This window comes from Paramormyrops kingsleyae, chromosome 12 (assembly GCF_048594095.1).
Source record: "Paramormyrops kingsleyae isolate MSU_618 chromosome 12, PKINGS_0.4, whole genome shotgun sequence".
Lineage (NCBI taxonomy): Eukaryota > Metazoa > Chordata > Actinopteri > Osteoglossiformes > Mormyridae > Paramormyrops > Paramormyrops kingsleyae.
Window position 1 is genome coordinate 31,156,169 of NC_132808.1, and position 21,889 is coordinate 31,178,057.

General features: G+C 46.2%; 2 protein-coding genes and 1 long non-coding RNA gene across 3 annotated transcripts in view; 2 read left to right on the top strand and 1 right to left on the bottom strand.

The window, feature by feature from the left end:
• The window catches only part of LOC111853283 (lectin-like), a 50,856-nt gene extending 37,710 nt beyond the window's left edge, over positions 1-13,146 (bottom strand). Inside the window, exons 1-5 of the mRNA XM_072697943.1 lie at positions 13,125-13,146; positions 12,085-12,184; positions 11,686-11,795; positions 11,421-11,555; positions 11,181-11,292 (exon numbers count right to left, since the gene is read on the bottom strand). Coding sequence (XP_072554044.1) covers positions 11,181-11,292; positions 11,421-11,555; positions 11,686-11,795; positions 12,085-12,154 — 427 coding nt within the window. The 5' untranslated portion in view covers positions 12,155-12,184; positions 13,125-13,146. The remainder of the gene's footprint in view (positions 1-11,180; positions 11,293-11,420; positions 11,556-11,685; positions 11,796-12,084; positions 12,185-13,124) is intronic.
• The window catches only part of LOC140577693 (lectin-like), a 34,968-nt gene that overhangs the window by 3,613 nt on the left and 9,466 nt on the right, over positions 1-21,889 (top strand). The window lies entirely within an intron of this gene.
• LOC140593569 (uncharacterized) lies at positions 9,964-10,387 on the top strand. Its single transcript, XR_011993959.1, has 2 exons — positions 9,964-10,078; positions 10,150-10,387. It is a non-coding gene; the product is annotated as an uncharacterized lncRNA (long non-coding RNA).

Genomic DNA, 21,889 nt, shown 5'->3' on the forward strand with positions numbered 1-21,889 from the left:
CACGACGCATGAAAAGATGAACGAAGGGGCAAGATTCATGTAAAGCGCAAGATGAGAAAAGAATTGCAACATTTTGAAACGCTTCACTGAACTCATGCAAAATTAAAATACTAAATAAATAAACATCAACCGTATGACTCTTCTGCATTCTTATTATTTGGTTAAAATGGGAAAATGCGCCAGATGAGGCAGCCAATAATATAACAACTCTAACAACTATAAATACTATAACTGCCAATATTGTCATCATTTTTAATACATTAATGGCAGTTATTACATTATGGGCTGATATATTATGCAGAATCAGTTATTACATTTTTATTCAGAAATTGTATTATATTATTGAATACACTATAAACTTTATAAAGTTGTTACATTATCAACATTTATTGCAATAAAAATAGAATACAATACAATACCTTTTATTGTCAGTATATACAAATACAATGAGATTAAAAGCAGCTCGTTCCATGCAAACATGTATGTAGAACACACAACAATAAAAACAGTAATTATGCAGTGTGTAGTGGATGTTGGACACAGAGCAATGATATTGTACAGTATACAGCTATTACACAGTTATTATCAATACCATTTAGATATTGGATATTGCACAGTTGATGGATAGAAGGAAGTCCAGGGGTTGGGGGGTTAGACTGTGTAGTCAGTGCATGTGTGAGTTTAGAGTGGTTATGGCTTTTGGGAAAAAACTGTTCTTGAGTCTGTTTGTCCTTGCTGTGATGCACCTGTAGCGCCTCCCTGAGGGTGGGAGCTGTCCTCTGTGATGTTTTTTGCTCTGCTGAGGCAGCGGGAGGTGTAAATATCCATCAGGGAGGGGAGAGGGCAGCCGCTGATCTTCTGTGCTGCCTTTACTACTCTCTGAAGCCTCTCCCTGTCTGTCATGGTGCAGCTGCCGTACCACACTGTGACACAGTACGTCAGCAGTTTTTCAGTGCGAGTGACTAGAGAAAGCGCTCGTGTCCCAGTGCTGCATTTAAAGCACTCTGGTGAACAGAAAGCGAACCAATCCCACATCCTAATGTACATCACACAAAACCATTTTCCCGCCGGGTCTGTTTTCACCACGTGAAATATAGGCGACGCCCATACATACACGCTAAATAATGCGTGAAAACAGTGCACGTGTTCGATGGGAGTGGTGGGAGAAAAGAAAATGACATCTCAAAATTTAGAACAGCGGCCTTTTAGTAAATATTAATTGTATAACATGAAGAATCGTGAATACATTTATATACATTTACATTTAAATGGAAAAAAGTACCTCTACGTACCTCTTTGTAATGTATGGATTTAAATATTGTTTGTTTTGGGTTCTGGGTCCAATGCTTAAATCAGTTATTCCTAGTTAATCCTAAGTCTAAATCTAGTTCAGTTTTGCTAACTTTTGACTGCGTACAGATCGTATAAAATAAGTATTTTGTATCTATGTGACGGCCCGGTTGAGGATAAAAAGGATTTAACTCATGCACTGATGTTGTACTGTCTTCCTTGGGTTTTATTGTCTGTATTGACTGCACAACAACGTAAGAGCTAGAACAAGAGACGCATAAATAAATTGGGATTTGCAATGAATTTACATCCATATAAATGAAACAATCAGTCTTACTTCAACGAAATACTAATTAATGCTAACATCTGTCACAACGTAAAATTACAAACACAAACCGTCATAGAGAGTATACATTACAGATATATGCCACATATGTGCATAAACGTTCCTGACCTTGTTCTCCCTTTCAACCGGGTGTCAAATAATGATATCAAAAAACAAATACCGAAGAATAAAACAATAAGCTGCGACTGTATGTATAAATCAACTCAAAGGTCCTTAATCGTTCGATTCCGTGATCAGTCTCCGTCGGTGCGCGCGTTCTCCTTTTCCGGTTTCGCGATCTCCTTGCATTTCCGCCAAGCCGCTTTTCAAAATAAAGGTCTCTATTGGTTAAATAACTTAAATGATCTGAATATTAATCAACACAACTAATATCAAGAAATGCAAACTTAAATTGTATCAGAATATTATTCCTTTTAATTAATTCAAATAACTGAGGGTTATTTACACTCCCATCAATCATGAGTGACTATAAATCTCAAATTTTAATCACGAATGATTCATAAAGTAAATTGCCAATGTTTGAGGCTAGATGTAAAGGTGAAACTATATTCTGTTATGAACTGCTTAAATCAAAGGATATGTAAGGAATTTCAGGCAGCCTCCAGCAGCAGGACCAGCTTCTGTACTGGGCGCTCAACTACTGATGGTTTGTTCAGACGTTTGCCATTCTTCCCTAAATTTCTGTCTCCAAACCGTATCTTCACTCTTCTCACCAAACCATCCTCGTCAACGCCAGTCTCGATAACTTCTGCCAAGCGCCACTCATTCCTAGGGAGATCATCTGCCTTCTCCAAGACTATATCTCCGACTCGCATGTTCCTTCTTGGTGTAAGCCAGCATTGCCTTGTTGCAATATTAGACACGTACTCCTTGCGCCAACGTCCCCAAAATTGTTCCGCTAAATACTGGACATGGCGCCATCTCTTGCGAGCATATATGTCTTCTCTGACAAACTTGCCAGGAGGTGGTAGGGCTTGGGTCGTTTTCAGGGTGAGCAGATGATTAGGAGTTATAGGCTCGGGACTACGGGGATCGCTTAAATTATCTATAGTGAGCGGACGGCTATTTACAATGGCCATGGCCTCATAGAAGAAGGTTCGTAAAGAAGAATCGTCCAATCTTCCAGACGACTGGGACAGAGTAGAACAAAGAACACTTCTCACAGTTCTAATCTGTCTCTCCCAGACTCCGCCGGTGTGACTTGCATGGGGTGCGTTGAAGACGAAGTCACATTGTTTTGCTGCTAAGAACGTTACTAGACGGTTGGTGTCAATCTCTTCCATCGCCTTGATGAGCTCATTCTTGGCTCCAATGAAATTAGTGCCTTGGTCACACCTTATTTGCTTAACTGCTCCTCTAATAGCGATGAAACAGCGCAGGCCATTGATAAATGCGTCCGAGGACATGTCATCCAGCATCTCAATATGGATCGCTCTGCAACAGAAACAGGTAAGGAGAAGTCCATACCTCTTGTATGATTTTCGTCTTTGTTTGGTGGTGAATGGACCAAAAACATCCATTCCACAGAACGTAAATGGAGGGGATGGATCTATACGCTCTGAGGGCAGGTTTGCCATTTTTTGTTCCTCCGTGGGTCTGCGAAACTTACGACATCTCACGCACTGTCATACGAAGGAGGCTACCGTCCTGTTTACTCCTGTTATCCAAAATCCTCTCGATCTGATCTCGTTTATAGTCAAGCCCTTTCCTTGATGTGCTGTTTTTTCATGACAATCAGTGATCAGAAGTTTCGTAAGATGGTGTCCCTTTGGAATTATCACTGGATGCTTAACAGAGTTAGGAACGGAAGCATTGCAGAGCCTTCCTCCCACCTTGAGCAATCCGTCATGGTCAACAAAGGCATCGAGATTGTATAGCTTGTTACTGCGTGGGAGCTGTTTGCTCTTGCGGAGTAAAGCTATCTCTTCTGCATATGTCTGACTCTGTAAGTCCTTGATAATGAGGCACTCAGCATCTTCACGCTCTGCGACTGTACTGTGGTCACTAGACTTGTCCTTCCTGACACGACGAAGTAGACGTGCAACGGCTTGGATGACTTTGGACCATGAGGATGACCTTGTGAGGCGGTTGGATAAGCAGGGATACTGTACTGCTTGTGTGTTCAGAGACTGAGCCCTCTTGACCTCTGGATCACCGATTGGAAGTTGCGTGTCAACGTCCACAGGGGGAGGAATTTGTCCTTCCCACAAGACCTTTGGTCCTCTGAACCAGCTGGAAGTGACAAGATCATCAACACACAGACCTCGTGATGCATAGTCGGCTGGATTTTCATCCGAGGGAATGTATCGCCACTGTTGGGGAGTCGTAGTGCGATGAATCCTCTGAACTCGATTTGCAACAAACGTGTGGAAGCGGCGAGCTTCATTGTTTATGTAGCCTAACACCACTTGAGAGTCCGTCCAGAAATATGCCTCTGCATCTGCAAGGTTCATTTCTTCCTTTAACAAATCGTTCACTGCAACTGAAACGACCGCAGCAGTTAACTCTAACCGAGGGATTGTCGTGACCTTAAGAGGGGCTACTCTCGATTTTGCCATGAGCAAAGAGCAATGGATGTCACCTCGTTCGTTTTCGAGCCTAAGATATGAGCACTGGCCATATCCTCTCATGCTGGCATCGGAGAAGTTATGAATCTCTCTCTTGGTTATTCTCCCAAACCCAGCTGGCACAATACAACGAGGCACCTCAATCTTCTCCAAATTAGCAAGATCGGCCTTCCAGTGCTCCCACCCTGGCTGCAAACCCTCAGGTAAAGGATCATCCCAGCCCATTCCATTTCGGCACATTTCTTGGAGAACAGTCTTTCCCTTGAGCAAGAGTGGTGCAAGAAACCCCAAGGGGTCGAACAACGAGGCCACAGTTGACAGTATACCTCTCCGGGTTGCGGGTTGCTCCTTAACAGTGACACGGAATTTGAAATTATCATGTTCCAGATGCCAGTAAATGCCCAATGCTCTTTCCAAAGGTTGGTCAGTGAGGGAAAGATCAACAGCTGTAACATTTACAGCACACTCAGAGGGCGGTATTGTCTCCAAAACTGCCTTGTTATTGGATACAAATTTATGCAGCCTTAAGCCTCCTAGTGCACAAAGCTGGCGAGCTTCTCGAGCTAACTTAATGGCCATCTCTGCAGTTTCAACACTGGATACTCCATCATCCATGTAAAAATCTCTTATAACGAATTGGGAACCTAGGGGGTACAGATGTTCACTTTCTCTTGCAAGATGCTTCAGTCCATAGTTAGCACATCCGGGTGACGATGACGCTCCAAACAGATGTACTCTCATGCGGAATGCTTGAGGCTGTGAGTCGAAATCCCCATTTCTCCACCAGAGAAATCGTAGGTAATCACGATCCGCTTCGTCAACATGGAACTGGTGAAACATCTGCTCAATATCACACGTGAGGGCTACATGGTACTGTCTGAACCGCAGAAGAATACCAGTCAGGCTGTTCATTAGGTCAGGGCCTGTAAGAAGATGATCGTTCAAGCTGGTTCCCTTGTATCTTGCCGAGCAGTCAAAAACCACACGTAATTTCCCTGGCTTCTTTGAGTGATACACTCCATGATGAGGGACATACCATTTTTCACCTTCTCTTCCCTCATCAATGACCTTTTCTGCATCACCCTTCTCTATTACATCTTCCATAAACTTAACATAATGCTCTTTGTACTCCTGGTCCTTCATTAATCTCCGTTTTAGGTGCTGAAGTCTCCTGACAGCAAGAGGCCCATTATCTGGAAGATAGGGTCTTTTCCTGAATGGGAGAGGCATTTCAAGGTGGTTGTCTTGGTTCATTCTGATGTTTCCTCCCAGCCTTTTCAAGAACATAATGTCCTCTTGAGACACCATTATTCTGTTTTGATCAGTGTCCTTGAAATCTGACTCGAGCACCTTGATCACTTCAGTTGGTGTTACAGCGGGTATCTCCTTGATAGATACTCTGTGACACATGGTAACGTCGCCTTGTGACTCATGATGTGTCAAGGAAGGGCCCACAATGCTCCATCCGAGGTCTGTGCGGACAGCATGTGGCTCGTTGTCCTTCCCAAGAATCACTTCTCTGGGGGCTAAAGCTCTGGAACAATTATATCCTATTAAGAGCCCAACCTCACAATCTTGAAGTGGGGGAATTCTGTCTATCAGAGGAGCAAGATGCTTCCAACGTCTGGCAGTCTCTCTGGTAGGGATGTGGGCACGATCTACAGGAATACAATCCTTAGTGTATGCGGGAGGAAGCTCCAGAACCACGGTAGAATCGAAGCCTCTAACTTTAAGTCCGGCAACTCTTTCACTTGTTATTAATGAATCCTTCCCAACCATAGTAGTGAGCCTAAGTGTCACTGGACTTGAGTCAACCTTTAGACTTTGGCTTACTGCATGTTCAATGAATACAGTGTCGCTTTGTGTGTCTAACAGAGCATAGACAAGTCTTTCAAAGTCTGGGTCATTCTGCGAGGACAACCACACTGGCACGATCATAGAGGTGTTAGCAGTCGTGCACCCAGATTCTACACCTAGAGACATTGTGACAACCCTTTCATGTGGATTCTCTGGGCCTTGGATAGAGGAGGACTTCACCTTTCTACTGAAGCTGTCATCGTGTAAGCAGGTAGGATGTCTTCCCTTGCAGGTGTTACAGCTATGTCTGGAGCGACAGTCTTTGGCACAGTGACCGAGCTTCAAACATCCGTAGCACAGTTTTGTATCCCTTATGAACTGTCTTCGTTCTTCGAGAGATCTTGCAGAGAATTTAGAACAATCATGAATTTGATGTTCACTGTCTTGACAGAACGGACATGGTTTAGTAACCTTACCAGTGAGCCTTGGATTCTCATGCGGTGTGACTATCTTCGTATGGAAGACATTGGCCTTGTTCTTACTAACCTTGAAATTGTGTTTCTCCTTATTAGCTTCAGAAACGTGAAGGGCATGAAAGGAAGTGATTGGGTTGCAGGCTACCTCAGCCTCAATAGACATGAAATGGGCAAAATCTTGGAAAGTTGGAAATTCCTGGGTTTCACTCAGCCTTTGTGTGGCTTGACGATTCCAGCGGGCAGCTGCCCAATCAGGAAGTTTGCTCGCAAGTTTCCTATTCTCCTCCCAGTCATTGAGTATCTCCAGTCCCTTCACATGAGGCATAGCATCTCTACATGAATTCAGAAAATCTGAGAAATTTCTGAGTCCTTCGGAGTCCTTCGGCTGGATTCTAGGCCAGCTCGCAAGTTTCTCTCGGAATGCTCTTTGTATGATGAACGGCTGTCCATAACGATCTTGAAGTCTTTGCCACGCATCATTATAAGCTTCCTCATCATTTCTGTAAAACATGCCTTCAAGGGTTTTCAGAGCAGACCCAGCGACATACTTCTTCAAGTAGTATAACTTATCTGCTGAGGAGATGTGTCGCTTGTCGATAAGTGATTGGAATGAAGCCTTCCACTCTATGAAGTGAATGGGTTCACCCTTGAAAATGGTAGGCTCTGGCATAGGAAGTCTGTTTAACGTAACACTGTCTTGGAGAGCCTGCGCAAGGTAAGACACATCAGCATTGGGAGTTGGCAATGATCTCCCTTCATTGAATGTTGGCTTAACTGGGGGTGAATACACAGGTTTGTGTGTGATAACGCTTACGGGTCGTTGCAGCTCGTCGTTCTGGTCAGCAGAGTGGATGATTTCTTCTTTGTCATACACTTCTAGCCTCGCTCTCGCTGCTCTGACCTCCTTCATTGCTTGTAATCTTTCAAACTCGCCCCTTTGAGCATCAAGTTCCTTCCTTTGCTTCTCTTCTAGAAGTTGTATTTTTTTCCTTTGTTCCCTTTCTTCCACTGTTGTTGCGTACTCTGCTTCCCTTGCTGCAAGCTCTGCTGCTGCCTCTATTCGTTTAGCCATCAGGAGGGAGTTCAGTGAAAGTTGACTTGTAGGCGTGCTTGACTTGGAGCTAATACGTGAAACTGTAGAACCATAAACAGAACGAGCATAATCTCGATCAAGCAGTTCACGAAGGCGTTTTCTTTCTCCCCCACTGTCAAAGTTTCCATCGACACCTGGGATCCTCTGATAAGCAATCCTTACAATATCCTTTGTGACAGCATCGCAAGCGTCAATTCTTCTTCTTGTATCTGTGGGTGGAGTAACATAACTGCGAACCTTTACGTATGCATTCATCACATTGTCTCTTTCGTATTCCAACGTGTCTACAAGCGATATTAGCTGACCCTCAGGAATGTCTGTTTTCAGCTGCCCTCTTGCTTTACGAGCCTCAGCCTTCCATCTTTCATACGCATGCATAAGCTTTCTCTCTGCCCTTTCTGCCTCTTCTCTTTGATATGCAAGCATCTTTTCAGTTGGAATTCGTTCACGGACGGAGCGACGTACTTCATCCGTGTTTACAACTTCAGATTGACCTTCTATCTCATTAACTGTGGTTTTGTTTTGGGCTACCTTTGATATTTCACCTTCCTCCACAGGATTGCACAAATTTGATCCTTGGTCCGTCATCATTTGCATCAGCAAGTGGGATCAGTGGGCAAGCTCTTACTGTGACGGCCCGGTTGAGGATAAAAAGGATTTAACTCATGCACTGATGTTGTACTGTCTTCCTTGGGTTTTATTGTCTGTATTGACTGCACAACAACGTAAGAGCTAGAACAAGAGACACATAAATAAATTGGGATTTGCAATGAATTTACATCCATATAAATGAAACAATCAGTCTTACTTCAACGAAATACTAATTAATGCTAACATCTGTCACAACGTAAAATTACAAACACAAACCGTCATAGAGAGTATACATTACAGATATATGCCACATATGTGCATAAACGTTCCTGACCTTGTTCTCCCTTTCAACCGGGTGTCAAATAATGATATCAAAAAACAAATACCGAAGAATAAAACAATAAGCTGCGACTGTATGTATAAATCAACTCAAAGGTCCTTAATCGTTCGATTCCGTGATCAGTCTCCGTCGGTGCGCGCGTTCTCCTTTTCCGGTTTCGCGATCTCCTTGCATTTCCGCCAAGCCGCTTTTCAAAATAAAGGTCTCTATTGGTTAAATAACTTAAATGATCTGAATATTAATCAACACAACTAATATCAAGAAATGCAAACTTAAATTGTATCAGAATATTATTCCTTTTAATTAATTCAAATAACTGAGGGTTATTTACAATCTATTTATAATCACCTAATAAGTCAATTAAATTCTGTATCCAGTATCTTTAGCACCTATTTATCTTTTCTTTAAATCAGTAACCTCCATCCACATATCAAACTCAAAATTCAACATGTATAGGCTAAAGGGAAAAAACAAAATCACATCGTATTCCATTCAGGCATAACAATGTCCAAAGGTTAATATACAGTTCAGTTCAGTCCGTCACATCCTAACTGCACACGTTGTAAGCAAATCAAAGTTCCGTCTACTCGTCCTTGGGTCCAGCTGGCCACCCTGCTATGAACTCCGTTCGGTGGGTCCCGGTGTTCTGTCGATATAACCCCCCAAAACCCTTACCTTAACCCAAACCCCTAAAACCTAACCCTAATCCCAAAACGGTTGAACTGCACATGCGCAGAAAGGCTCGATAGCACGTCTCGATAGGTAGGATTTTATGACAGAACACTGGTTCTGTGTAGCACATATGCAGGAATATATATATTTAGGAAGATAGTGCAGAAAAAAAAAAACAATTTATCGTGGTTTAAAACATTTCTTCCATCCTCCTTTAGTTAATTAAAAAATCACCACACTACACCACATAAGCTGTAAAATCGAGTTTAGCAAGTTTTCTTTTTACCATATTCTAAATCCTATGGCAGCACTCACTGCAGCCAGCCTCAACCGCCTCCGCAAAAAAACAACCCGCGCTCCACACGTTACGTCGTGACATCACCTCACAATCTACAGTACATACAATCGTCTTTTTTCTTAAAGAGATAAATTATCGTTTTGTTAATATACTGTAAATGTGTTTTTGTTTCTATTTGTCCAATTTATACATTATTGTTGTAAAAGTTGTTTTGTAATGGATTTAATGACCTATTGTCATGTGGGTTACACACGGCCAACAGAGCAGAAAGCATTCGTTACGTACAGTATGTATTTTTTGAGACGGAGCTTATAGGAGTGAAATAACCACGTGATATCGTGGTTGATATCGTAACAGTCAGACAACGGTTTCGAGGAATTTTTAAATCGCGATATTACGTTTTTCGTTACATCCCTATTAAAAGGTTTAGTCATTTATATCAAAAAGACAATTTTTAACAGTACTTGAAATGGCTTGTCTCTGTTGTGTTTTATTGAGACCATTTTGAACTGTGTCAGCTGGCCCACCTTCACTGGAGATGACAACGACGAATGCTCACTTGAAGATGAGACGTGTCACTGGATATCTCCATCAGTTCATTGAAAATGGTATAAATTTCTTTCACATACTACGGTACGATCATGAGATCTACTATGCTTATTTTCACATTTATTTTTAGCAACCGGTTCTGAGCTTAACGCCCTGCTGAAGTTCTGGTTGGGCTGGGAGACTTTCCTCTGGACAACTGGTGGAAGTGATTGATGGAACCCTACCAAGGTCATCTGCATGCTTTGAGACCCTACGTCTTCCAGCACACTAACAAGATTTCTCAACATTTAAGGCGGAGCTTTGTACCTGCATAAATACAGCAGACGCTGGATTTGGATTGGCTTAGTGTCTTTAATAGTACATACAAATAGTACATACAGGATAAATGTGTTAATTGCTGTTGCACAACACAACTACTCTGTTCCAATATCCATCATGCATAAGTCAATACAAATGATTTGTTCAGTTATTAAAACAGCTTTATTGTATTTCTGTGTATTAGTGCTGTGTTAATATCAGCTGAACAGTGGCTTGATAAATATCAATGCCATATGATTGGGAGGTTCAACAGCTTCTGTCAGTGCTGCCAGTACGTCATGGTTTAGATGGTCATCTCTGACAGGAATTATGATTCCATGGTGTCACAGTGGTGCAGTGGTTAGCCCTGTCGCCTCATAGCAAGAAGGTCCTGGGTTTGATCCCTGGGTTGTCCAGGGTGCCTTTCTGTGTGGAGTTTGCATGTTCTCCCCGTGCATGCGTGGGTTTCATCCAGGTGTTTCGGTTTCCTCCCACAGTCCAAAGACATGCAGATTAGGTAGATTGGCTACTCTACATTGCCCGTAGGTGTGAATGAGAGTGTGTTTGTCTGTGTTGGCATGCACTGGCATGCCTAAATGGAATGTGACTGCACTGTTATGCTTATAACATTAAAAGCACTACTATAAAGAGGTGTTATGCCAATTTCACACACAATTTGGTTTCTCCAAAGCACTACTGAAGTTCCACTGGAAACATTCAGTATGCAATATTCAGAAACTCCTCTCTTTAAAAGGGGATTACGGTCCAGGGAGGACATGGCTTGGATGTCAGTTTGTTCTTTAATGTGAATTATGAGAATGAGAATTATACTCCAATAAGTGTTCTGTAAATAACCACTCTTACTTTTCCAGTTCATCTCCACACAGTTCTCAGTGTGTGAGGTGTAGCTTGGTTGACCTGGAACCCAATTCTGGTAGTCCCAATTGGAACCATCTTTCCAGATGAACTTGTTGGACTGTTAGGGGAGAGAGAAGGAGAGATACCATTACATGGACACACAGGTCACCAGCCTGATGTTACTGTGAACCAGAGATAGCAATAAGGCACATGGATGTCCCAGCCCTGTTCCCATGTCTCCATCACCTGACCATCCCTATAACCACCCAACCAGATCCGTGGAGCTGAGCTGGCAGATCCCAGCAGGGAGAAGACATCCTCGTTTTCTTGGCTACTGTGCACAGAGACCAGGTGAGCCCCTGGAGCTTGACTGCAAGTAGACTGTACACAGGAACAATTAATCTGAATGCAGTATAGCAGTAATACAGATGTTGGCTTCGATTGTGAGCCTGTTTGAACCCAAGAATCTCATTTTATAGAACTACAACATGAGGCACGGTTTTTGCTTTACCTCAGCAACGTCGAAGGAGCACGGCATGTTGAAATACCGTATACAGTACTGGCCAGTTCGGTACCAGTCCTTGTGTTGTCCATCACACTGCTTTAGGGAGTTCTGATTTCCTGATGAGCACAGAAAAAAAATACCACAATTCCATGGGGCTGTGCTATGATAGAGTCCTCAACTGTGTCATCATACTGAATTCTCCCCGACATTATGATAATCATAGAGCCAAAGGTTTTGGGAAACAGCCTTGTGATGACTGTTGTGATGAATGGAATTCCCAAACTGAGCTAAACAAATCATTTGGGGCTGTTTGGATTCAGCGCTTCATGCCCCAGGCTTGTCACATGTCCGACACCCAATGACCTGTTTAAGTGACCATTAGAATGGCTCAGGAAACTGACTGACCGTCATCCATTGCAGCAGGCATGGCAGACAGGCAGAGGAGTGCAATCCCCAGCAAGCTTGGAGTCCTCATGTCTCAGTTCTTCAGTCCCACAACACCTTCCTGCAGAGCAAACCATAGGTTACAGTTCCGTTATATGGTGATTGTAACTACACCGGTCACAAGGGAGTCAACACTTCATACTGATGTTCAAATTCCCATTTTATTTTATCCTCTTCATGCAAAGAACACCGTGAAAACTATGGACGCAAAATAAAGTTTTTCAGTATAACACACACACATATGTACGTCTATACAGAAAATAAACATATCTGAAATATTTATGCAGCAAACAAAAATAATAATTACCGTGTTGCCTCTTTGACCAGTCGTAGAATGAGTCGTAGCTTGTTATTCACTGTCTATTACTAAATGCCCTTACGTGAGAGCTTCCAGTTCAAAGCCACGTCGGTCATGTGACTTAATAGCTCATTCTTATGCAAATACTTTTAAAACTTCAAATAATGTAGGCAACACCACAAACTCCTTTAAACAACACATGAAATTAATGATATTATTTTAACTCTCTTTTGGGAAATTCACTTTAACAGCGTTGTCATGGCAACATTAACACACTTCTTAGTGTCAGCTACAGTGATCTCTGATGCCATGTTGATTAACCACTTGGTTCCCCCCACCACCATGAAATTGCGGATGATATTTAGTTGTAACACTTGATGTCCAATGATTCAAAATGACACTTGACTATCAATGCTGTGAATTATGGCACTATTGCCACTAGAAATAAGGCAGGAAATTCCAGAATCCCAGAAATGTTCACATCAGTAGTTCACATCCTCCAAGGGCTCTGGAGAACCCACCATTTCTGCCCACACCACAAATACCACCATCCCCACTATTTCTGAAACTCCCAGAGATGGGCTGAAAAGCATAGGAGTACTGCCCTATAATAAACACTGAATAGCCCCAGTCCTCCAACCACTACAACACAAACATCATATGTGTGCCATGAGCAGGATTTAGACAAATATCAAAGACTGACCTTTGAAGATCTGTGACACTTCTTTCCCTTTCCCTCTGGTTCATTCTGGACCGTTTTATATACTTGTGTTGCACCCCTATTGTTCCGATCCTCGTGTGTGCCACGCCCCCTCGTTAGCCTCGTGTGGAATCCCCGTGTCTTCAGCTGTTTCTAGTTGTGTTGATTAGTTTGGTGTATTTCAGTCCGTGTCTGTGTGCCTCTCGTTAATGCGGTCATTGACGTCGTTCTCAGTATGGAATTAGAACCCTGCCAATACGTCACAAATGCCCCACGATCTGTAAACAAACCGGCTGTAAATTATAAATAACGAACAATCCGGAAACGTGCACATAATGCGGTACAAATACAAAACATACGTCTCACACAAACACAATGCGCTTTGCAAATAAAAAGCACTGCTGTCAAAGCAATATGATGCGTTTTGATAATACAAACAAAACAAAAAGAGCGTCTTCCACAAGTACTGTATAAAGACAGAATAAAACACAATGCGCTTTGCAAATAAAAAGCACTGCTGTCAAAGCAATATGATGCGTTTTGATAATACAAACAAAACAAAAAAGAGCGTCTTCCACAAGTATAAAGACAGAATAAAACCAACAAGAAACATTTCATAATTGTTATTGGTCATTTTTCACATTTTTGACGAGTATACAACAAGGCGAAACATATATTTGTGGATCACGTGACTTTTGGCACCGTTATTCCACGCCAATTGGATGAGCTCCCAGACGGCACGCGGTGCCAGAGGAGAGCAGCGTCCAATTCAGCTCATTCAGCCTTGATTGATTGATGGAGCTCAAATGTTCTACCGGAGATCGGGAAGAGCGCGGGGAGCGGAGCGCCACCTATCAGCGGTCAACAGGTAAGTATTTTTAATCGATATCGTGTCATATTTTAACATAGTTAACTCTAATAACGACGTGTAACATGAATGTAATCATTTTAACCCTATTGTAGGCAATAGTTAGTTGATGTTTGTGCTACGTAAACTTGCACATGACGATTTTTTTAAATCCAGCATATGTATTTTTCATGTTAGAGTTTACTGATAATATGCTGTATTATATGATAATATCATATAATAACGTTTTTGCACACAATCGCTAGAAATTGTTGCTAGCTAACGAAGCACTGAAATAATGCGCAGTACAACTGACAGCCACCATTGCCTATGTCAAGGAGGACAGTTTTAGCTACTTTACATTTTACCTGCTAGTTTAAAACTGAAAACTGTGCCTGTGTGCAGGTGGAGTTCATTGTGACAGGCTGGTTTCACAGCCGGAAAAGCTCGGTCCCAGTTATCTCCATCATTGTTATGCAGATATACAGCTGTTTTGAACATAGTTAACCACAGTACACAGTAGCCGGTGGTCAGGATGCCTCCTGGACGCCTCCCTGGTGAGGTGTTCCGGGCTGGGAGGAGGCCCCGGGGGAGACCCAGGACACGCTGGAGAGACTATGTCTCCCGGCTGGGCTGGTAACGCCTCGGGATTCCCCCAGAGGAGCTGGACGAAGTGGCCGGGTAGAGGGAAGTCTGGGTTTCCCTGCCTAGACTGCTGCCCCCGCAACCCGACCCGGAAGGCGGTAGATGATGGATGGATGGATGAAAAACAGGTCTGCTATAGTTTTGCACAGTGATGTCACCACTTTGGCCCCCAGAAGTAACATCTGCTCCTCCTCGCTCAGATCATCATTGAGAAATGTGGATTTCCCTTGATAAAGAGATCATGTACAAGGCCACAGGAACTGGCCCGACAGAAGACTTTGAAACCCCACTTATCTGGTTTATTGGCAACGTACTGACGCAGATTCCCTGCCCGTGGGCCTTTGTATGCCACCATTACGTCATCTACACTCTGCCTGTAAGTGGATGGAATAAGGAGACACTTCTTCCTCAGCATCTCAGACAGAGGGCGACTTTATAAGACCGATCCTGGCTGCCTTCACACTGCTCATTGTCAGTGAAGAAGTTTACGTAACAACTTGAAGCTTTTGACGACCATAATATCAGCTACAAGGCTGTACTGTGAGAGATGGTGCCAGTAATCGTCTATGGATGGGCATTCGAAAACTCCCATGCACAACAGAATGGCCAGGAAAGATTCATTTTTATGAGAGGTGGTTTTTATGGGATCTCCAACAAATTAGCGTGGTTAGAAATAATGTTGAACCATCTCATTAGTGAACATCATCTTGAAGTACTGCAGCGGTGTTTCAATTTCATCTGGGGGGTCAAATGTGGAATCTGGCACAGGTATTGACTCAATGTCCTGCCTTTTCCATGGTGGCCTTCTGTGATCCAACTCGCATTCATCTTCTGCCTCTGTCTTACTGACTGTTATTAGACAGTTTTTACCTTTGTTAGCTATTTTCCTTTTTTTGGTGGTGGTGGTAGTTGAACGTCCTGGTCTTGATCCTCATCCAAGGACGTAAAATCATCAGAATCGGAGTGGGAAGGAAATCCGGGTCTGCTATTCTGTCGTCGTCACTATCAGCGCACCCTTCAGCATCAGACAGCGCAGGGTTTTCAGGTACTAGTGCCATTTCAGGGCTTCCTGCCTATTGCCTTAGAATGTCCTGGTGTCCATCTACATAATATATAAACAACACACACTGAGGTGCTTTTCATGAAATATCTATCTAAAAATATTGCAATAATTATTTTATTGCATTATATTATTATGAATTCAGTGATTACATTGTAAAATTATAGGAAATGTAATGAAATAGCACTACATGTACATGAACAGAATGAATAGAACACTGCTATCCTTATATATTTTTGATAGCATTTGTAGTAAAATAATTACCCACAAACTGGCATCTCTACCATTTGACACAGCGTTTTAAAAAAATTTTCTCCATCATAATTTTTTTTTGTGTGTGTTGGGGGGTGGTTATTGTGAACCATTCGCTTAAATAACCCCTCTGAATTTATTTTTTATTGAAAATATCCACTTACTTTCGAATCTGCTTACGGTATTTCCAACAACTTGGAGGGAGTCTTCAAAATTCTTTGTCTGCGCATGAGATCGCTGCAGTGGTGCCTCTATTTTTGCACCACAGTACCATCTGGTGTATTTTCTGACTACTGCATGCTCTCCAAGCATGGAACTGAATGCCCAGCCCAGTATTGTAATGCAACACGCAGCGCATTTAAAAGGGCGTCGCCATTTAAATGGTCTACCATTTGGTGGAGCAGACACATAAAGGGTAATCCCTATTGGGGTCACGGGGACCGGAGCCTATCCTGGTAAGTATGGGCACATGGCGGGGACAAACCCTGGGCCGGCGCCAACACACCACAGGTCACACACACACAATCGCATCACTCACACCTTACGGGGCCAATTTAGTGTCACCAATTAACCTATAGTGCATGTCTTTGGACAGTGGGAGGAAACACACACCAACACGGGCAGAGCAGGCAAACTCCACGAGGAAATGCCCCACGGCCGACCCGGGAATCGAACCCTGGACCTTCTTGTGAGGCAACAGCGCTAACCACTGCGCCACCATGCTGCCCTAGTAAAAGCACTTGTTCAACTTAATTGATCTGACCTGATAAAGGTAATATCACACTGTAATAAAACAAGAGTTATCAATAACAGGTGGTGTACCTCTTCACTGTTGGGTTCAGTCACAGGATGCTGAATAGTCCCCATTACCCATAACTGATTTGGAGTCTAATTTTCCTCGGTTCTAATTGGGTGGTTATCCCAACCAATTGGAATGGCATCCAGGGCAGCTTGCAATCTAGGCACAAACACGTAGTGGCAACAGAAGAGGTGCATTGTGTTTGACAGGTCAAGAAAACCATCACCCACTAGTGAGTGAAGCACGTCGTAGCAGATGTTTGTGACGGCACACCACAGGTCTCTCCACAACCTTTCAATCCTGGAAGGAGAGTCATATTAGTAAAAATATAATGCAGAGCCATGTTGTTATAGCTTCTCGTCTGAAGAAGAAGCCTTTAAAAATTTGCAGCATTTAATTAGTCTAGTTAGCAGTAAAATACTATATCCTGGTAGTTCTGAGAAATTTTGTTCAAAGCAGTGTACTATAGCGTCTCTAAATGTCATATATACTCAATACAAGGTGGGGCTCCTTCACTATTTTATGGGGGGATAAAGATAAAGACATTTCAATAAAGATCAGATTAGTCCATGTTCCTGTAACTGCACTTTCCTGAGGAAATCCAAATTCATCACCTGACTGTTGAGAAAAGGCCAGTGCCATTGACAGGTTGTTGTTGGCAGCACCCAGATACACGATCTGTTAGAAATATGTAAATAATGTGGGTTTAAATAATCATAATGTTCAGTGATGTGTACATGCTGTTACGTGCCCTGCAGGATGAGTTGGTCATGCAAGGAATCCTGCCAGAGCCTGGAGATCTCTCGGGTGTTGCACCTTGCCCAGCCTGGTCGCCTACGACGGCGGAAGCCGGAGGCCCGAGGTCTCGGCCTCGCATGGATCCCAGGGATCCCGGCTCGTCTAAGGAGGATCTCCTCCTTACTAATCGGCTTAGGGAAACCGAGTTGGAGATCAAGAGACAGGACTGCCAGGCCCAACTCTTACGGATTAGGGCTTTGGAGTTGGAAGCTGAGCGGGACGCTGCCGTGCAAAGGGCAAGGGTAGGCCAGCCACAGCCTGTTCCTCTGCCATGCAAGGTAAGCACGCCCCTTGAAACTGCTCGCTCCACCGCTCATGCCGGTGTAGGCTCGAGAACGTGCGTCCTTGTCCTCAGTCTCCGCTGGGTCTAACTCGATCCCTTGAGAGGGAGAACATTGGATTTGACGTGAGTCGCCATATTGGACTCATACCCATATTTCGAGAGAACGAAGTAGACGCCTATTTCCCTATCTTCGAGCGCATCGCAACCACTTTGAATTGGCCCAGGCACCGTTGGTCGCTTCTGCTTCAATGCAAACTCGTAGGGAAAGCTCAGGAGGTATGTTCGGCTCTTGGATTAGAACAGAGTCTAGATTATGATGTGGTGAAGGCCACTGTCTTAAAGGCTTATGAGTTAGTGCCCGAAGCATACCGGCAGAACTTTCGGAAACTTTGTAAATCCGCCCAGCAAACCCACGTGGAATTCGCTCGGGAGAAGTCACTCCTCTTTGATAAATGGTGTACCGCTAGTGGTGTGACTGACTTTGATCATCTTAAAGAGCTGCTTTTGTTAGAGGAGTTTAAAAACTGTGTACCTGATCGTGTGGTTATCTATTTGAATGAACAAAAGGTGACGTCTCTTGTGGAAGCCGCCACCCTCGCTGATTAATTCGTACTGACCCATCGAACCGTGTTTGTTCCTACCCCTATGCCTCGTAAACTCCACCCTAGATCGGTGCCGACCCCTGAGACGGCTGTTTCTACCCCACGCGTAGAAACCAGGGAATGTTTCTACTGTCATGAAGTTGGTCATCTCATATCTGTTTGTCCTGCGCTTCGGCGCAAGAATACTCGTTTGGCTGTTAGGAAGGTAGGCTACATGTTGCCGATCGTGTTGATGTTCTGCCTCCAGCCCACTCTGTTGAACCTGCCTTCCAACCATTTGTATTTCCTGGTTTTGTTTCGTTCGATGATGCCGATGTAAATACCCCTGTGACTATTTTGCTTGACACTGGGGCTGCTCAGTCATTTATACTGGATAATGTGTTGCCCTTTACTGACTTGACATACACTGGTTGTGATGTTCTTATGCAAGGTATAGAGTTAGGAACGGTGAGAGTGCCTCTGCACCAAGTGTATTTGAAAACCGATGAATTCTGTGGTTTTGTTAAAGTGGCTGTTCGACCTCGTCTCCCTGTTTCGGGTGTTACGTTCATTTTGGGGAACGACATAGCGGGAGGAAAGGTAGTTCCACTACCTGAGGTAGCGTCAGATCCAGGGTGCTGCTCTGACAATTTGGATGTTGAATATCCTGCTGTATTCCCCACTTGTGTTCTCACTCGGTCCCAGGCTCGAAAATTTGCAGACATTGAGCTGGCTGCTACCCTTATGTCTGACTCCCCTCTAGCAACTTCTTCATTGTGCGATTTTGACACCCCTGTTGCTCGCCCTGTCCTTGATCCCCCTGAAGTTCCCTCCTGTCATGCCCCGATCGTCCGCTCCTCTCATGTGCCATGCCCCCTCGTTAACCTCATGTGGAATCCCAGTGTTTTACAGCTGTTTCTGATTGTTGTCATTTGTTCATTGTATTTAGTCCGCGTTTCCGTTTGTTTCCCCAGTCCGGTCATTGACGTTGTGATGTTGTGTTGTTTTGCGTGCTCTGTGTTTTGGGATTAAACTCCGTATTCCCCGATCCCTGGCTTCCGTTCGCCTGCTTCCCCGCTCCGCGCTACACGCGACCATAACAGAATGACCGGACTCCGCAAGAAAACACCTCAGATCGGTGAGGCTGAATACCTCGACCTCACTGACGAGGTTTTATATTGGCTAAATCAGCCCGAAATCCGGGATGATCCCGTACTACGGGCTATAGCCAGCCAGAGCAGGGACGTCTTAGAAGAGATGTCCCTGCCCGGAGACGCGCACCTTGTGAGGGAGGTGCGCGACAACGTGCGGCAGCTTCGGGAAGGAGCCGCCGCGTTCATGACAAGACGGGTTGCCATGGACAGCGGACTGCCAGACTGCTGCCAGCACGGATCGCCCCCGACACCGCTTCCCCCAGCACGGAGGAAGAAGCGGAGAGGCAGGAGACGGGAGGACACGCATGAGGTCTGTCTAGGGGCCGTCTACCTTTCCGCCGCTTGCCCTGCTGCGCATAAGGAGAATCCCCGCCCGATTCTCCACCCGGCGGTGTTCGCGGGTGACGTCACCGCCGCTTCGCTGCCCAAGCCTGAGCCAGCAGCCTGCCCCTTCTTCGGGACACGCCTGGCCCTTAAAGGGGCCAGGTCCATTAAGGACGCTATCCCGCGAGTTCCGCGTTTTCGGAAGCGGGCAGCGCCCCCCGTGGTTCCAGAGGCTGCAGCGCCCCCCGTGGTTCCTGAGGCTGCAGCGCCCCCCGTGGTTCCTGAGGCTGCAGCGCCCCCCGTGGTTCCTGAGCCACTGCCCTGCCTGGAGACGGCCAGGAGATTCTTCACCCTCCAAGGTCTCTACTGGCGGGTGGTGGGTGAACCCGCCCTAAGGGGCTCCCTGGAGGCAATCGCGCTCCTGGAGCAGCTGCGGAGGGAGTTCGCAGCAGTGACCCCTGAGTCCCCGCTCCAGCAGCTGATTCTTGCAGAGGAGACCTTGAGGGAGCTGCTCCGTTTGCGTTCGGAGCTGGCTCCTCCCGCGCCTGCAGAGGCGCCCGTGTCATCTCCTGCTCCTGCGGCACCCCCAGAGGCGCCTGTGTGTGCTCCTGAGGCGCCTGCTGCGACCCCCGAGGTCCCCGTCGCCCCTGTGTTGCCTGTTCAGCTCCTCGAGGCCCCTGCTCTGTTCCCCGAGGTACCTGTGATGCCTGCAGCGCCCACTGAGGCTGCTGAGCCAGCGGCTGCTGCCCCTCCCGAGGCCCCGGTCCAGGCGTCTCCTGAGCTCCCCGCGGCCCCTGAGCTCCCCGCAGCCCCTGAGCTCCCAGCTCAACCCCCTGTGGCGCCCCCTGTTGGCCATGTGCCGGCAGTGCCCGCTGTGGCGCCCGCTGTGGCGCCCCCAGTGACTCCCGTGCTCCCTGTGACTCCCGTGCTCCCTGTGACTCCCGTGTTCCCCGTGACTCCAGTGCTCCCAGCTCAGTCCCCTGTTGCTACTGCTGCTGCTATGGCGCCCCCTGTTGACCCGCCACCCGAGGCCCTTTCTGCACCCCCTGAGCTCCCCGCGGCCCCTGAGCTCCCCATGGCTCCCGAGGCCCCTGTCCCTGAAGAGGTCCCTGACTGCTGCCCTGATGCTCCTCCCTCCATAGTGGAGTCGGAGGGGGACCTTGAGTGGGATCCCGCGGGGATTGCCTTGGTTTCCCCCGTGGCTTCCCCTGTGACTGCCCCCGTGACTTCCCCTGTGACTCTGCCACCGTCACCCCGGTGTGACAGACCCCAGCCGGGTCCCCGCCTCTCGGTCTCCCGGAAGGGGAGGGGACACCTGCGCGGGGGTCGGGTCCCGCCCACCCTACCCCCCGGCTCGCCTGCGGTCCCCCTGGCTGCGGCTCGGCGGCTGCCTGCAGTCCCCCTGGCTTCGGCTCGGTGGTCGCCTCCGGTCCCGCCTCCGGCGCCTTGTCGGCCGGCTGCGGTCCCGCCTCCGACGCCTCGTCGGTCGACTGCGGGTCCCCTGCCTCCGACTCGTCGGTCGCCTACGCCTTGGCCGGCGGTGGCTGCGTCTTCGCCTGCCGCGGCTGCTGCTCCCTCCTTCCCTCCGCCTGTGTCCCCTTCATCTTCCTCCTTGACTCCTCCTTTGCTCCCTTCGCCTTCCTCCTCCTCACCTTCGGCCTTCCCTCCTGCTCCCTCCTCGCGGTCGCCTGTGGCCCCTGCGGCTTCCGCCCCTCGCCTGCTGGGGTTCCCTCCGGCTCCCTGTTTCCCCCCGCCCTTTGCCTTTGTGCCCCCTGTGTCTGCTCCTCGTCCTCCTGTTTCTCCTTCGTTCGCTCCTGGCCCCTTCGTTCCTCCCGTTGGTGTTTCCCCTGGGTCTCCGTTGTTGCCCCTGTGTCTCTCCCTGGTGTCCTATCCTGCCTCCGCTGTCGAGAAGACAGACTTAAAGAACCACCCCACTGCGTGCGTTTTTTACGACCGCGATCAAGTGCGGAAAGTGTCCCCTCCAGACCTTGACATCTCGTTACCCTCGGTTGTTCGCAGGTGGTT